We start from the raw sequence: 18,136 nt of genomic DNA, 5'->3' as shown, positions 1-18,136 counted from the left end.
CAGTCAAACAGAAATGCCTTAAAGCCTGGTGATGGGTTTGGAGACTTTGGTGTGAAACTGTTGAGTTATAATATTCATGTAGTAAGTGCACTGGGGCTTGTGACTGGTTTACATTACGATTGTCTGGGTTTTCTCCTTTCCTATCGATAAATAGTACGGATTGCTTGTGGCCTTATCGAATTACGATGGTTTTTTTTTTCCCTCCTACGACTCGGTGATTCTTTTTCCCGCTTCCCTTTCTCAAGCCTGCATGCCGTTCCCAGTTTCGCAGGCGGGCCTTGCTGCGGGGAGAGGGAGGCTCAGCGGGCCGGGCGTGAGGAGGCGAACCGTTCGGGGATCCGGAAACGGTGAAAAACAGTGTCCCAAGAACTCCTGGATTTGCCCCCCGGTGACGAAACGCAGCGGCGTTTTCCACGTCGTTCCCGTAACCCTTTCCTTCCCGCCCGCCCCGGGAGGAGAGGGAGGCGAGCGGGCGGGGCGGACGCGGCGCCATCCCGGCAGCGCCCGTGCGGCGCGGGCGGCGGTGCGGGCGCTGCCCGGCAGGGGGCGCTGTAGCCGCCTGCGCCGCTCCGGCGCTGCGCTGCGAGGAGCCCCCGCGTGTCCGCCATATTGGCGTCCGCGCCGCAGCCGCCGCGCGTTGTTCCTCCATCTCCTGCCGGCGCGGCCGCCCGGAGCCCGGCGCGGGAGGGAGGGAAGGAGGGAGGGAAGGGAACGCCGGCGCCGCCGGGCGGGAAGCGGGGCGAGGAGGAGACGGAAACGAGCGGGGCCCGCGTCCCCCCGCGCCCGCCCCCTGCGCCACCCGCCATGGAGAGGAGGCCGGGCGGCCCCTGAGCGAGCAGCGCACGCACGCACGGACCGAGACTTGCCCCCGCCCGGCCCGGCCCGGCCCGGCCGCCATCAGCGGAGAGAAGCCGCCCGGCTCCCGCCTCCGCCGCGACATGGAGGCTGTGAAAGCCTTTAACAGCGAGGTGTGTAACCCCCTGCCGGCGGCCTCCCCTCCTCGGGGCCGGTGAGCGGGCGGGGCCCCGGGGCCCGGCGCCTTCCCTGCCCACTCCTCGTAGCGGGGAGGCTGCGGGAACTGGGGGAGCTCCGGGGGGCCCAGGGGTGCGGGAGCGCTCCCGCAGGCCGGCCCGAGGCTCCCCCCCGGCGTCGGGCGGGAAAGGGCCGTTGTCGCCGTCCCTGGGAAGCGGGAGGGTGGAGAGGGTAATGGAGACGTCCCCCTCCCCCCCCAGCTTCTTCCGCCGTGAGGCTGGGGGCGGCTGAAGGGGAAGAATAGATCTGGCGGCGGGCTGGAGGAAGAGGAGGACGTGTGAGGAGGCCGAGGAAGAGGAGGAGAAAGAGGTTTCTTCCCTGCGCCTGGCCTGCGGTGGGGCGGGTGATGCCCGGCCAACTTCACGCAGCGGCCGAGGAGGCTGCGCTGGGCGGCGAGGGGGGTCCAGGCTCTCTGGGCACGGGGCCTGTGCCCTTCCACGCCTTCCCTCGTCTGTCCTGCCAACCTCTTCCTCCTCGCTAATTACATGTGTGTCCGAACCCCGCCAGCGCGCACTTTTGGCACCTCGTGCAGCTAAGCTTTAAATCTGGGGAAAGGAACACAAAGGCATTGGAGGTTCGCCTCCGTGTTTAAGAGTAGTATGTTCTCAGTGATCAGGATGGAAGCAGACATTCCCTACGTGCTGCACAGAGCTCAGATCCTGCACTGAGGCACTGTGCAGAGAGCGGGCTATGGCATCCAAGAACACATATATACATACATACAGGCTGAGGTCTTCGTACTGCACCTGGCTTCTCTTTTGTGCTGAGAGCTAATGTTTATTTTATTGCAAGATGGTTCTTGTGGCAGCTCCGCTTTGTTGCTCTCATTGTGAGAGTATCATTTGTATTTCGAAGTTGATGTACGAGCAAGAAAAACAAACACATGTTTTTCTTAGAAGTCCTACGTTTTACAAAGTAGTTTTTAACTTATATTGACCTTAGAAAGTATCAGCTCTCGTTACAATGTATACTTCTACAGACTGCTCCCATACTGAAGCTCCTCATTGCCCTCTCGCTAGCCCCAGCCGGGATGTGGTATGGCTTTAATGGTTTTAGGTAATGCCGTTTCATTTGACCTGGTGGAACAGTGTGGCAACCATGTTGTTGTTCTACAAACACAGTAAGATAGATTTTTAAAATGAGCAGGTACTCTCCAGTAACTCAGGAGCAGTTGTACAGCTCTAACTGATGTGCAGTTCCAGGTGTTGCACTTTATGCAATTTGACTTCTTAAGTAGAAAAAAAGCACATTGTGGCCACTAGAAGAAAAAATAAACACTATAAACTTTTATTCCTATTTTATTTTTTGATTGTCATATGTGCTATATTGTTATGTAGGGAAAAGGAAGAATCTGGTCACAAGAGCAGCTGGACATTAGTTGTTCAGAACAGTTTCCTTCTATAGACCTCTCAGTAGGAGCAGAAGTTGTCCTCTTCATGTTGAAAAGCAGCTTCTGACTGACTTGCTGAGCACTGTACTTAAGTACTGTAAAAATAAGTCTTGAGACTTAAGGTGGCAGCCTTACTGAAGAGGAGAGCTTTAGATTGTACCTCAAATTTTCTAAATGCTTAAAAAACGGTAGACAGTAGGTTGGAAAGAAAATGTAGAAGATCCTGACAGTGTAATTTTAACCAACTTATCTACTATGGTATAAATAGCCAACATCTCTGATTTAACCTCTGTCCATATTTGAATGCTGGGTTACAGTGATGGGAGGGTCTTAAAGATGCCATGACTAAATAAGCCCTGATCCTGGAAGTAAATGGTACCAGACTTGCTACAGTTAAAGAATCTCAAGTGTCATTGCTAACCACTCTTAACAAATCTGTACCCAGTGCAGAACCAAACTTTAACTTAACTTTCTGTAATTTTCTCTGGTTTAACTTACCTATATACACTTTGCAATACAGAGCTGTGAAATGATCACTAAATATTTGAATTAACTGAAGAGCATGAGTCTATGTATTGCTGTTCCTAAATGGTTTTGATTAATTTACAAAATATTGGTACTTCACTTGTAAATCCTCTTCTTTGTTTATATTGTGTTTTAAGGTCATATTAAGCTCCAGAACTGACGTCTGAGCCCTGTTTTAGAGTTTTTTTTGGCATAAGATAGATGTAAATTAAATTTAGCAGCAGATGGGACAGAATAAATTTTATAAAAACTTTTACCATACTTTCTCTGATGCAGTTTGCATTCAGTTAATAATTTTACAACAGTTTATGTTACTTACTGGTGAAAACCAGATGACACTTCGGAAGGAACATTCCAATACCGTTAAACACTCAAGTCTGTATTGTGGGTGCTTCTGAGGTTGTGTCTGGATTCTGCAGTGAAGCTAAAATAAAGGCAGCTATCCATCTTGGGAGCACAGCTAACTCCAGAACTGTGTGTGAGCTGAGCACTATCTTGTATTGTAACTATCCTTTATGGCAGTCAGGATTGAAGTGCTTAAAATAGGCTTGTCATTAATTTGATTAGAAAGAAGAATTTCAAGTTAATTTGAACAGTAACTGCTGGAAATAATGGCGGGTATTGCAGAAAGCTGTTCAGTGTCTAGTGATGATGTGTAGCACTGTCTGTGCTGTACCTAGTTGTATATATAAAATTAGTCCTAACATTTCAAGTCTTGGGAAAGTTAAATTTAAAGCTGAGAAATAATCAAGATCCTAAATAAAAAATGCTCAGTATTGTTGTCCTGTAATGATTGACATTTTCCTATTTGATTAAAACTGCTTGGCAACTGAAAATTAGAATAATATACAACTGACTTAGTATAGTGTTGAGGTAATGGTCAGTGTTTTGTACCACAGAGTTTATAATTTGCTACAGTTGGCACCATGAAGGCCTACCACTGCAGAGCCATTTTCCTCCAGGCCTCAGTTCAGGCCCTGAGTTTTTTCGGAAAGGCACAAAATCAGGTTCAAGAATAGGTCTTGACAGAAGAAAATGACTCAAGTGTTTCAAATTCTCTATATGTTCTCTAAAATATATTTTGTTAAAGAGGAATTGAAATGGACTAGAGGCAATCATGTGTATCCTCACGGTTCCAGTGCTCAGATGACAGTGATTTAATTGCAGATGTGTATAATTAAAATCCAGTATTTGTTATATAGTTGCCTCAGTGTTAAAGTCCTTGTGTCATCATCAACTCTAGCTGGCCATTGTCACATTGCTTTCAGGTACTCTACTTGAAGTTGGTTTTGAGTGCTGTACTCCACGGAGTTTTCTTGCAGTACTTGTCCTTTTTCCTGTGGCAAACCAAACTGTTTTTCACTTTATAATGTGAAGACTTTATGGAAAAAGAAGACCAATGGACTAATACACATTTCATTATTTTAAAATTTATTTCTGTGTTAACATGTAGAATAAATGTAAATAGTTTCACATTCACATAAATAGTCACAGGATTGTAATTTATTTTAGGGGGAACAGAGATCGCAAATTCATTTTTAAGCACAACACAAATGGAATATTGAAGTTATGCTTTGTTTAGCCATATTAACTGCATCTGTGAGAATTAAATAATAGGAATCTTGAAAAGAGAGCGAATTCAACTTAGATATTTATTTCTTTAAAAATTGCAGTAGTAATTCACTGTTCTGTTTCAATTAAACATAGCATTTCTAATAATTTAAAGTTTATTAATGTCTTTATTCGCATACTGGCACACATCTCTTAATGCATGAGCTTCATCAAATCTTGCTGTTCATGATGTTTACTGATAATTTTGGGTTTGCATTCTCTTCAAAAACGAAGCAAAAATATCTCCTGCATAAGCTGTGCATGCTTTGGTCAAATCATTGAATATTGTATTCATTTTGAGTTGCTGAGACTGGTACTTGCATCTTTGATTTACAGCCATTTAGAAGGTTAGTAATGGTAAAACGTACTCAGGAGAGTTAGATATCATACCTAAATTTAGAATTTACATTGTTGAATCCAGTGCACAATAATTGTTATCATCCAGTACCACAAATTTCAGCTGTATTTGTATTTGTCAGGCAGTGCAGTATATTATGACGTTGGAGAGGCAATTGAGAAAAGGACAATTGTATATTTGAAAAAAGGTAAAATAGAATGAGGCAAAGCTGCTCCCTTGAAACTCAGAAACGAAAAAGTCGTGTCTTCTGACTCCTTTCAGAAATGCCTTGTTCTCTTGAGCATGTCTTGTACGAAACGCTCCATTTCTCTTGTTTGTACAGTTGGGTGCTGATACTTTCATGTATTCGAGGAAGTTGAATAGAAAACTAAGTGTCATCATGGAGACTTGGAATATCCAACATCTTAAAGTGGGATGCACGTAAAGTGCTGTAAGGTTAAGATTGTAATTACTCTTTTTTTAAAGAGTGATGTTGGTGCCTGTGCCTTTTCTCTTCCAGGGTGTGAGAGTCATACTTAAAACTTCTGCAGCATTGCCAGGTTGGTGTTCAGCTGTTATTAACAATGAAAATGGTTGTCTTTGCATAGTTCATCATAAAGTGCACTGAGCTTTTGGTGTGCATAATGCTTTTGAGAGTCAAGTAAGATGATACATAAAGTAGCTATTGCTACTTTTGGATTCACTTGTCATTCTGAAATTGATCAGTGGTAGGGACATAGCAGATGCTGATAATTTACTGGTAATGCTGTTGTCTCTATGCTTTCTTTGCACTTAATATTATGTTGGCCACCTTTATCATGACAATTCTTTGGAAGGCTTATTTTAAGGGTCAGCGAGGAGCAGTTCAATGGTCTACAATTTCAGAAACGTGACCCTTGGAAATGACCCACATTTTAAATACTGGGCATTAGGGTAGGGGTGCAAAAAACTACAGAATGCTAAACTAAATATTCTATTTCAGACTGCTTTATTTAAATGGAATATTCTAAGTCAACGAAGAAGGTTTTTCATGAAAGAATGCCAGTTGATGCTAAAAAAAGCTAAATGGTATGCCTCATGAAGATGCTAAATGGAGATTGATGCTGAATAACTGGGGAACGTAGGAAAAAAAGGGATGCTTTATAGAATAAGCAGCCAGGGTTTTGATTAGTGCAAGTAGATACTAGCAGTTATGTTAAGGAACAGTGAAAAGACACATAAGCTACTCCCTGTCAAGATATTTTTCTTGGATTCTGCTGCATGTTTCATGTTGGCCAAAGCACCTGACATATCTGCAGGATATTTTTTTCCTAGCTGCTGTGACAATGACAAAACCTGTATCTGTTTTCTCTGTCACTGTTTTTTACTAGCCATAAAAAAGAGTATGACCTGCTTTCATATCCTCTGCTGTTTAAAAGACTGCAGCTGTGATAGGTTTAAAGCTTTCTTCTTTTTTTTTATCTGATACCCCATTTATGGTCTGATACTTGTATATTTTATTGTAGCAATTGGGACGTAAGTTTCTGGTTTTCTTTTGTCTTTTGTTAGAAGAAAAAGTGATACGTGCATTCATCTGCATGCAGACATTCATACATCTGAAAAGTTGTTTCTGTTTTTCATTCTTATTCTCTGGGGTGGATGTGAAAAATATCTTCCATTTTACTTTGCTGTATAATCCTTTAGTATTTCTCAAAAAAAAGCTTGAATATTTATATGAATTTCCTTAAGATGCAACAAAATATGTAAGAACTTGTTAGTTTCCTGTTTACTGTCAGGAGCATTAGGAGCAATATCAGTGAAATATAAGTAATTTGACTCTGTTGTTTCCCAGCAAGAGGTAAACTTTGCTGGCTCTCAACAATTTTTTTTTTTTAAAGAGTGTGGGGAAAGAAAGTCCTTTTCTCTTCAAGATACAGTAAATATTAAATTGATGTTCACCTGGTTAAATATCTCCATGCGTGCTGAATAAATATTTGCAGTTTTAATATAACACTTTCAAAGACTGATCTGACCTTTGATTTTCATCGGCCACAAAACATTGACTTCTGGCCTTGTAAAGACATGCTCATGGCAAGTGTGTGTTAAAGGCCCAAAATGTTAGGGTTTGGTTTTATTTTGGTGCATCTCTTGTTCAAGAACCTCCTTTCTTTAGTGAAATAGTATAGTACAGACATTGATAGGTTTTCAATCTTAGATGCATAGACTTTAAATTTGTTCTTAAACTGTGATCAAGATCAGATCCTTGTGAGCCTGGAGCAGTTGGGTAACTCTCCAGATTCTGCAAACTCTCTGGAGTTGTAATTGGATAGTTAGAAGTATTGATTCTACTTGCTACTCATTTAGAGAGCAGCGAGCCATTTTGCACTTTAAAACAAATGCCCTTCTGAACTCTTGTAATTTCAGATCCTTTGGTTGTCACCTGCTTACCAAAATTATACCTGGGGCTGCAATCTTTGACAGAGTACTTGAAATTATCTTAACAAGTCTTGTTTGAATTTGCCACTATTTGAGTCGTGCCCCATCCTTTACAAGGCCTGGAAGTGTTCCAGGCTGAGTTGGATGGGACTTAGAGCAACCTGGGCTAGTGGCAAGTGTCCCTGCCCATAGCAGGGAGGTTGGAACTAGATGACTTTTAAATCTCTTCCAACCCAAACCATTCTATGACCAACAGTTTGTTTTCCTATGGCAGTTGTAGAAGTGGAGTCTAGTAATCCAGAAGGCTTTCTTACAGGAAAAAAAGCCATTCAGAAGAAAAGTTTTGGACAAGGAAGGTTTAAAAATGCTTTGAGGTACTTAAATTACTCCCATAAGAAAGTTTTTTCACTTAGGAAGAGGTCTTCTGTTTTCTTGTCTGTAAAATTGGTTCATCATTTTACCTCTGGACAGCCACCAAAAGATTCACCCTGAGTGTTTCCTTGAGCCTTGGTTACAGCCCACATTCATGGCCTCAGCAGCCACTGGTGTAACTCCACTCTGAGGCCTGGGAGAGTGGTGCATAACTGGCTGTTCATATGTGCATCCAGAGTTCAGTGAGCTTGACTTTCAAAGTTCAAAAACAAAAACAAAAACAGCTTTTGAAAAAAGTTCAAAACGATATTAGTCCTTGTTCCTGTTGGGAACTTTTAGTAAGTTGCCACGTGTGTTTCTAGTCTTCCATTTTTATTTTTTTTTTTTACTTCTTTGGAGCTACTTTTCTGCAGTATTTCTTGGGGACACTGGCAACAGCAGTAGTTGGTTAGTTATTTTGTTAACCTTGTTCAGGAGCTGCTTCTACACTTTAGGGTACATGTTCCTTAAGGCAAAACGTGATGTCCAGTTGCTGTGGTACTAATATTCATTTTACCTATTCTTGCTGTATGCACTCATCAAAAGGAGATTATTTTTATAAATACAGTTTAAAATGAATTGTTAATATTTGGAGGAAGCAAGAAGAAATGAGTGCATTGTCACTGTGTCCTTCTCTCTATCAGATTTATCCCTACCAGAAATGCCTATTTCTTGTACTAGCCTGCTGTTTCTGTTGTTAGGCTTTTGGGAAGTGAGCTGCCATTTGTGCAAAGGTGACTACTGTGTATATACAACAACTTACCATTTCGTTTCCACTTCTTTTTTGCAAGAGTTTGCCTACATAACTTAGCTGGTTTTACTGGGTACAGTTTTTGATTGCATGAAGTTGTTCTTTTCTCCTGCCCTTGGTTGTATGAGTGGGTGGCTGATGCTTTGACATTCAGAAATATAATGCACATGTTTAATTTACTAAACTACGTGTGTGGAAGGTGAGGCTTGGCACCTTTGTTAATGTGTTTGCTGTTGATGGTTTTGAGGGTTGGCAGAGAGTGTTCTGGTTCCCATTTAAAATGAAGGCACAAAAGAAGGTGTGCCCCAAAGAAGAGTGGCAGAGCTGAGGTCCAGGAAGCAGTAGTAACAAGGAATGGTGGTTTGGGTGGATGGTGGCTGAGCAGTAAAACGGTGGAGGGTAACAACACCTGAGTCCTTGAAGCCACCTATTTTTGTAGATTTGGGCTTTTTTATTATAAGGTACTGTTTATAAAATTAGTTTTGAAAGATTGAAGTGCTCTATAAAAAATTGTAACAGCTGAACAAGGTGCAGTACCTTTATGCAAGGAAGTGAATAGCTGTCTTACATATTTGAATTGGAATTTATTATTAAAATAGCATGCATTTTTGGGAAAGGTAATTTAGAAGGTCCATCATCTTGAGCGGTTCAGTCTAGGGCTCAAGTGTTTCCAAATAATTAGTTTAAACTTGAGTGGTAAGGCTTTCTTTTTTTTTTTTTCTTTTTTTTTTCTTTTTTTTTTTCTTCAGTATTTATTAGTTACTTTCAGAAACTTAAGTAGAATTAATTACATGCATTCTTTCCTTTCTACCCTATTGTTTTTTTTCTGTGAAGTGCAAAATACTGTAAATTGCTCTCGCTTTAAAACTCTTGGTTTAAAAATGTTGGCCTTGTGGCAGGACTTTATGGAGCTCTCAGTGCATAATTTAGAAATTAGTATGATAGATAAAAATACAGTCCTCATATTTTGCTAGTGATGTGATTGCAGTTTTAAAAAGATAAATAATCGAACTTATAAATGTTTTTGACTTCAGAGGATAAGTCCAAAGAGCTTAGAATATATTAACCAGATTGTTGGAACCCAGTGGAAAGACCTGATGAAATCAAAGTCTTTCAGAATACTGAATCTCCTGGATATATTAGCAAGACAAAGCTGATTCACATGAAAAGAATAGCTTCAGAAATCATGTTGATCTTCAGAACTTGGTTACCAGATATGCAGTAGTAACCACTTGCTTCTTAATTTTCACGAGTATAAAGTGGAGCACTTAAGCACTTAACAGGAAGTGAAGACTATTTATATGACAAATATACTGGTTGGAGAAATCCAGTCCTATACAAACTGTGATTATTTTTTAAATTTTGAATCATCAAGTTTCGTTGTGGATGCAGGGGTTTTAAGCTATATCGAAGGAGATATTTTGAAATCAACACAACAAGACAGTTTTTGTCATGAGCTCTAAAAACAGTTGGCAGAGAAAACATGTGAGTCTGTTTTTTATAATGTTTAAGATCCTTTCATATATTTCATATCTCAGAATTGTAGAGGTGTGGTTGTAGTTAAGGCTTCTCTAAGGCTTTTAACTCTGTTATGCCACACCTTACCAAACTAGTGCATTGGAACAAGGACAGAGGGTACTTCTCCACTGTGGGCAGCCCCCAAGCTCACCTCTGGAAATCTGTGAAGACAGACATTGTGACAGAAGCTGATACATTTTCCTCTTGATCTAGAATTAGCTATGTACTAATGATAATATGTTAATGATGGAAATTAGCCATATGGCAGGAAAGATGAGAAAATTGCTTGAAGTGAAATGCTCCCATTATTTTCCTTGTTTTCTTACGTGATACTCATCTGTATCTTTTGATCAATCCTTGCTTTCTGTTATTGCGAATTCAGGCATTGGTGAAGTGCTCACTCTTACCTTCCTATTTCATTTGGTCCATTTAGGTCTTTCTAAGCTTTTTGTTCCCATGCAGCAAACACCCCAAGTTACCATGAAGAGAAAAAGGGGAATTGTATTTTATGACTTCAAAATAGCTGAGAGCAAGTGGAGTATGTTCTAGAGACTATCTGAAGTAAGCATCTGTTTTGGAGCTGTGTGGAGTTCAGGAAAGTGGAACCAAATCCAGGTGGTTTCTTTAAATTCCAGTTTTATGTTCATCTTTGTACAAAGCAGACTGTACCAAGAGAACTTAGAAGCTCTCTTTGAAAGGAGTAATGGTGAGGGTTTAAAGAAAATTTTAAATCGGCTGGTGGCTCAAATATGTAAAAACTAAAATGGAATTTCGTCATTCCATCTCAAATTTTTTGGGTTCAGTAAACTTGAAAGTCATAATAGTGTTTCCTTAAAAGAAGAAGGAGAAGCACTACACAAATGCAGTGGTGGTTACACCTGACTTCGTGTGCTTTGGTATCTGATGGGCTGGAGGGTTTGCTGTATTACCTTTGCATCTTACTTCACTTGCTTGTGCAGTAGTTGGCATGAATATTTAAATGTCCTCTGTAAGCATAAACAGTGGTGTGTAATGCAACTGATGTGTAGGGAGGGGCTGAGTTTTTCATGTGAGTGTCATTGGTTGCTTTCAATTTTTTTTTAAAGGAACATGAACTTAAATATCAAGAAAATTGACTATTACTTTATGTTAATTAAAACACACTTGTCATGCACTTTGGTTTTGAAAACAGTTGTATTGAAGTAGTTGCTGTTGTGTTGCAACCCACTCATTCTGTACTTTTTTAATGTTGAATTTTGGCAACTCATCTTGGTTGATAACTGAAAGAACTTTTTTTTTTTTTTTTTTTTCTTCCAAACTGAAATACCTTATGCTGAAAGGAGCATCTGCCATTCTGGTCATCCTGCATGCACATCTATGGTATATATTTAAACATTTTTATGCAGCACTGAGGGTAACAAAGACCTGACAGGCTTTAAATAACAGTTCTCATAGGTAGGTCCTACTGAGCATCAAGTTAAAATCCTACTCCCTGAGAGATGAGGGCCTGCAATTTGCGTAACTTTTCCAAGAAGTTAAATTTCAGGAGGGTGTGTAAAATGTAACTTAGAAATTTGTTGATAAGTGTCCTTTTTTTTAAAAGCAATAAACTACAATACTCTTTTCTTGTTCTTCACAGTGTGGTGATATTTAGTGAGCGATTCAGTGATTCTGTATTTCCAATTGGATTTAATTTATTTTAATGCTATTGAAATATGAAAGAAGTTAACCTCATTTATTAATTTAGTATGTATTTGGCTTGACTTCTAAGTATTTATTTTGATTTTTTTTGCATTGAAATTGCAGATACTTGTTAGTATATATGATGTCTGGTTAGTGTCATGTCATTATTTGATGTCTTTCTAATGTTGTGTCCTGGTAGCAGCCAGAGAAAACTTCAAAAATATTTCTGTGGAGAGATTTGTAACTGATACCCCTCACACTGGTCATAATCTCATACTTAGGAGATGAGCTGAGTCCTGGTTTATCAACATCAACATGTTTATTCCTTTAGCTGCTGTATCAGTGTTACAGGGATTTGTCTGTGTGAATATCTGTTCCTTTGTATCTCATGAGACTATAGGTTGTTCACAGCTTTCAAGCCTTCTAAAATCATGGCAAAATTATATGAAAAATTATTTCCTAGCTGCTTTTCTTGTCTTTATAGGATGTGGCAGAGGTATTAAAAAAAGGATATATTATTTATGAAACTTCTAAAATTTTAATAAAGTTAGTACTTCTTTCTATTTTTTATTCAAAGTTTTGGTACAGGAACAGCTGTCTTGCTCTTTTGCCTATTGAATAAGAGCACTGAAAGATGTTGGAATTAAGTCCTGGGCTTTGTAGAAGTGCAGTGTCCCATTGCCTTCCTCAGATATGTGTAGTAACTTGCTCTGCAAGTGACTGCCCATCCTCAGGGATGGAAGTTCATGTGCATGATGTCTGGTCTTCACTTGAGATGTTTTAGGCTGTAGCTTACTTAGCTGCGTGTAATACTGCCTTGTAAACTACAGCTGTATGCAGTAGTTTGCTTTTTACAGGCATTTGCAGTAGATTTCACTTTAAGTACTTCTTTAATTATGATTGCAATGATAAAACTATTGTTTGTGACAGTGAATGATGAAAATTTGAAATATGCTGATAAATTCCCTGCTTTCAGTAGGCCTTCTCTTGAAGACCACTTTTCTTAACATAATTAAATAAAAGAATACAGAGCAGAAATTCACTGCTTTATGTATGGCATCAGCCTGATCTTTTGCATTTCCCCCCAGTCCCAACATGTAATTCATATAGCTCATTAGATCGTTGAGCAAACCTTTATTTTTTCCCAAAGTTTGGAAAGAGGGCTTGGTTTATTTAAAATTATATTGGGGAAAAGGAATATTAACAATGCTGCTAACCTTTATGTACACTGGAATATGGCCTGTTATTTAGTGTCTTAGCTCTCCCCATCATTACTTTTTGCTGTACAAATCATTATACTGTTTTATCAGATAGAGGAAAATACAGATTGTGAATATAATTAACTGGCTTTAATTGCTGGCCTGGTCCTGAGACGTTGATGTACATTTCTGTAGGAAAGAGACAGTCTTAGAAACCACTTTTAGCACTATTACTTTGATCATCTTTAAGACTTCTAATGCTATCTGTGTAATAAGCTGTTATGTGCTTTACATGGACATTTGGCTGTCATCTGATTCTTACTTTGCAAGAATATGACCCTGGGAATTGCTTTCATTGAGGTAGATTGGGATTTGTAGCCAGTATATCTTTGTGCACTCATTTTGTCCCTGAAGTGCTATTCAGGTTCAGGTCTTCCCTGTAAGGTTTTCCTGTGATTTATATTTAGTATTTAATTAAACATGCTTATTTCTGTCAAAGGCTTATTGATTGTCCCCCACCTAATTATCAAAATGCCAGTGTGTGTAGGACATGGTTGGATGGAACCGTGATACAGGAAACCAGCGAAACAACTTCCCCCCACAGAAATTCACTGTAAATTTTATCTGGTGTTTTCTTCAGCTTAAATGGGTTGAGAAGATTAATGTTGTTTTGTATTTGTTGGCAATGTGTTTGGAGCTGAGCATGTTCAGTCATCTAAAATGCTTGAGGCAGGCAGAAAAGTCTTGTCCACAGCTTTCTAGAATAAACTGATAGATGGTCATTGACAATGCTACTCCTAACTGTGCTGTCTTGAAAAAAACACTGGCATTTTTTACAGTAACTTGAGAGTATTCTCTTTACTTTGGCTATGCTTTTTCTCTCAGAGGAAAATAAAATTATTCCCAAAGATCAAACGAGAATCATGTGTTAATGCTCTTTCTGGCTTCATTATTTAACACTTGTTTTTTCAAAACCTGAGCTAACAGTTTGAAAATGGTTTACCTTACCAGTACAGTCAGACTCCTTGTGGCTTGTCAATGGTTGTGAAACTCTTGCCTCATCCCCTCTTGTTCTTCCCTCCACATTCTGAAGAATTTTAGTCTTTGTTCCATCCTTGTCCTTGTGTGATAATGCCATCTGCATTTATAGAGAAAATGTTTCATCTTTAATTTTCGGAGTAATGTGCTGTAGTTCAAGAGCAGACAGCACGAAACAAAGCTTTGTGTAAATTTTTAATGTATATTTGCAGTTTTGTTGGGGTTTTTTTTCAATCAGGGTTTAACCTTTCAGTTTATTGTAAGTCACTCCATCTTATCTGAAGCAGCATTCTCCCAGATGTTGTGTTTGTGTTGCAGTGACTGCTTAGGAGAGTCTTTGTGTCAGAGTGACTCTTGGGTGAATACATAGATCACTGGAGCAGTGCTCTTTTCTGGGCAAATATCAAGAGACTGTTTTTTCTCTCTAAATGGTAGGATAGATGGGAGATAAATTTTGGGTTGATTGTGATCAGCATATTCTTTTTTCTGCTGCAAAATCAGTTACTAAATGAATAGGAAAAATAACTTGTAAAGGGGTTTTTAATTTAGGTTTTATTATGTATGTGCATCAGGAGGTGATAGATGTGCAGTGTTTGGAGAGAAATTCTTAGTGTACATTTTAAAAAGAGACTCCACACTGTGTGGTGCTTTCCACAGCAATGCCTCAGATTTCAACAGCAAATGTCTGTACTTGGTGCAAAAACATTCACTTTGCAAATCCTTACAACAAGTAACTTAGGAAGATAGCTAGAAAAAAACAGTTTTAGTTGGTGGTCAAATATCTTTCAGTAATAATCAGACATTTAAAGATACTGATAAGTTTTTGCCTGTGAGGAAGTGTTTCGTATGAGTTGATGTATATCCAGAAAAGCAGTAAGTGGCAAGGGGTTTTTTCATAATTCACACAATCATATGGTAGCTCAGCTCTAAAGCATGTTTTTCTGAAGTTTACATATGGGTTTCTGTCTGCTCACTTTCTTTGTTCTTCCAGCTTGTAAATGTGAAGTAGCCTCTTTCAAAACCTCTGAAACTTCTGGTTTTATCTGGCACTTGAAGATGACAGTGTTTCACTTTCGACCCTCTGAAATGAACTGTATTTCTACTGTGAAAAAAATGCAGCTGCTTGATGTGATAAGGCCCGAACTTCATTTGAATAAGACCTTTTAAATGGAGAGCTATGTTTTATGCTAAAATACAGATAGCTGACTGTAATTTATACAGTTATTTAAAAGAGGGTGTGTTTCATTATGGTATCAGGGCACAGACTTAGCAAGTTCATGGTGACAGTTTAGGTTCTGAGTCAATTCCCTCTGGGGCATGCCAGAGCTACCCTTCCAGGCTGAGGACAACCACATTGGGCAGTTTGGAACCACATCGACCAGGCTGACTCTTGCTTGCTCTCCCTGCTCATCTCATGTGGTGTGCTCCTTGGGTGAGGAAGATCCTTCCCAGTTGATCTTCACTACTGAGGTTGTATTGACATATACCTCTCCTTTGTAATCCTGTTCACCAGCTGAAGAACTTTTGTTCTTCACTTGAAAGCTTCTCCACAGTTTTAGTTATCCCTGATGATTTCATGCCGACCTTGGAGATTGTACAGTTGAGAGTGCCCTGTAGGTTAGTACTATTGCCTAAATAATGTGGGTCTGAATGTCCATTTACTGCATTTACTACTGAGATTTTTCTGGTTTAGTCCTGAGTTGGTATCTTCAATGCAATCTCTCATGCATCAGCAGATCTCTGCTGAATGGCAATAGCCAGCTTCAAAGCCAGTGTCCAGTACTTCCTGTGTACTTGGGCTTAATTTGTCTGCCTGATTATTACTTGGTAGTGTCACTGATGTTCCTCTTCAGCTTTTGACAGTCTGACTTTATCCTAACCAGAATATAGGTGACAGCAGACACAAGTGGGTTCTATTGGTTCCCTTTAGCATGCACCAAATGACTGTTCATTCAAATTGTTTGCTGGCTGTATTTAAGGGGTAATTGTTTGGGTTATTTGTCATGCAAGGGCCTGTTTAGGGAAGCTTGGTTTCGTGGGAGCCTTTTGTGAGAGATCTTTGGTAAATGTGTTTTGGTGGTCCAGTTGGTTTTATATCAGTGATTTCTCACTGTGCTCATGGAGTCGTTCAAAGAAGAGCAATATACTGAGATGTGGCTTTTCCTTACAACAGCTGCATGGATCATGAATCAAAGCTGCCAAGTCTTTCATTCTTGAGTTCTGTTCTAATACTTCATTATTTTTCACATTGTGAGCTTATTTACCTTCTTGTAAACACACTTCTGAAGGATTCTGGTGTGAGATCAGTTTTGCTTTAGTGTGTAGATGTAAAAAAAAGGGGGGGGGGTGGTGGAGGGTGGTATCTTTTTCTGTAAGGCTTTATCTCCTTTGAGTCCTCCTGTAAGTGCTGATTGTCCTGGACAAGCACTGCAGTGGATTTGCTAATCCTTCTGTCTTCCAAAAAGCGCTGATTTTCATGCTTTCTCCTGTTCATTTCTCAAACTTGATTGCACTATCTTGCATGTACATTACCAGCCAGAGCTTATGGTCACTCTCACTCCTCCCCATCCCTTTGAATATTACTGCTGATTTTCTCAAGTGTATCCTTTTATTTCAGAGAGTTTTCCTTGGCTTTACTATTTAGCCATGTTGCGCTTTTTTTTTTTTGGTTTATTTAAAGACTTCTTTTATGTGAGGGCAAGCCATTAACTTCTGCACATGAGCATGAGTGTCTTACAAAACTAAGGCACTGGTCTTAGAGACCAAACTAGTTTAGCCAAACATCTGTAGGAAAGGGTATACAGGAAAAATAAAGCTAGGATATAAACACAAATTTTTACAATAATACATGTGTCTTTAACTCCTTTTTCTTCAAATTCCAAGTGTCTTAAAAGGACCATCTATGCTGGAAAAACAGAAGTTTTCATTACTAGGGAGTCAACCAAGTCTTGCTTCTCTAGTCAGCCTAACAGTAAGAGAAAATAAATTTGATGGATGGACTGTTTGATGGATAAGGAGCTGGCTGCATGTCAGTATCCGAAGAGTTGTAGTTAATGGCTGCAGTGTCCAAATGGAGACCAGTGTGGTGTCCTGCAGGTGTCCACACTGGGATTGATACTATTGAATATCTTTTTTGATGACATAGGCAGTGGGATTGAATGCAACCTCAGCATTGAGGTGGAATTGGTACACTTGAGGGATGGCATCCAGAAGGAGCCTGACAGGCTTGAGGAGAGGGTCCATGCAAACTTCATATTGAACAAGGCCAAGTGCATGGTCCTTCTGCACCTGGGTCAAGGCAATCACCAGTCTTTTTTGAATAAACTTTTCAGAACAAAATGTTTTGTAGTAAATTAAAAGCTTCTTAAAGACAATTAAGGAAAATAATTTTTGAAGAGTTATTTCTTTTCTTGTCTTATTCCAGGTACTAAATTTGGGATCTGTGAGTTTTTTAAATGGCTGTTAAAATCTGTAACAGATGTATCCATTGTCCAAAAAACCTCTCTCTGCAGAAGTACTGTTTTACTCTTTATATTGATTCCCTTCCACCACCACCTTTCCTCCTTGAATTATCAGTCCTTAATGCTAAATTTGCCTCTTTGCTACCTGGAATAAAGTATTGGGATGTTGGCAGCAACCCATGTTATCCTGTTGGCTTTTGGCGTATTCCTGTTAAGGGGTGCTGAGATACCTGAGTGCAGACAGCCGATGTCTCAGAGTCAGTTGTGTGCAACTCTTGCTTGTTTCCCAGCACTGTGTAGTGGCTCCCTTGATGCTTTGAACTGCCCCATTAGGGCTCAGTTTATTTCAAAGCTGATGGCCTCGTCAGGTGTGGTGCCTGTGAGTACCTGTGTGAGTCAGTGGTTCTTCCTCCTTACAGTTGTGTGTGTTGCAGGTGAAGGAGCTCCTGTGCCAGTCTCATCTGGGACTGTTTTTGTACTGACAAGGTTGGCTTCTTGAATATAGGCTGATTTCACATTTGCTCATGTACCTGTAAATTACTTTAATTAGTATTTTGGGCTTGGAAATGCTGACCAGGAATAACCAAAATGACTCTGCTAAGAAACAGTATATAAACAAAAAGTTTCTGGTGCTGTAGTGTTCCCAGAAGTAGTTAAGCTGTAGTTGCACAACATCCAGCCAAACAGTAGCCAGGATGAGTGATTACATTTTGGTAATTACCTGTGAGTAACTGGAAGCTGAACAGTGAGCTGTAAAGCTCACTGTCTCCCACAGCACACTCCTGG

General features: G+C 40.0%; 1 protein-coding gene across 1 annotated transcript in view; it reads left to right on the top strand.

Annotated features, from left to right (window-relative positions):
- Positions 1-609: 609 nt before the first annotated feature.
- The window catches only part of SCAF8 (SR-related CTD associated factor 8), a 52,421-nt gene continuing 34,894 nt past the window's right edge, over positions 610-18,136 (top strand). Inside the window, exon 1 of the mRNA XM_066179055.1 lies at positions 610-968. Within this exon, the coding sequence (XP_066035152.1) occupies positions 939-968 (30 nt within the window). The 5' untranslated portion in view covers positions 610-938. The remainder of the gene's footprint in view (positions 969-18,136) is intronic.

This window comes from Chamaea fasciata, unplaced genomic scaffold (assembly GCF_029207755.1).
Source record: "Chamaea fasciata isolate MVZ Bird 193981 ecotype frontalis unplaced genomic scaffold, bChaFas1.0.hap1 SCAF_3, whole genome shotgun sequence".
Lineage (NCBI taxonomy): Eukaryota > Metazoa > Chordata > Aves > Passeriformes > Sylviidae > Chamaea > Chamaea fasciata.
The sequence above is the reverse complement of the archived record's forward strand: the minus strand, read 5'-3'. Positions and strand labels throughout refer to the sequence as shown.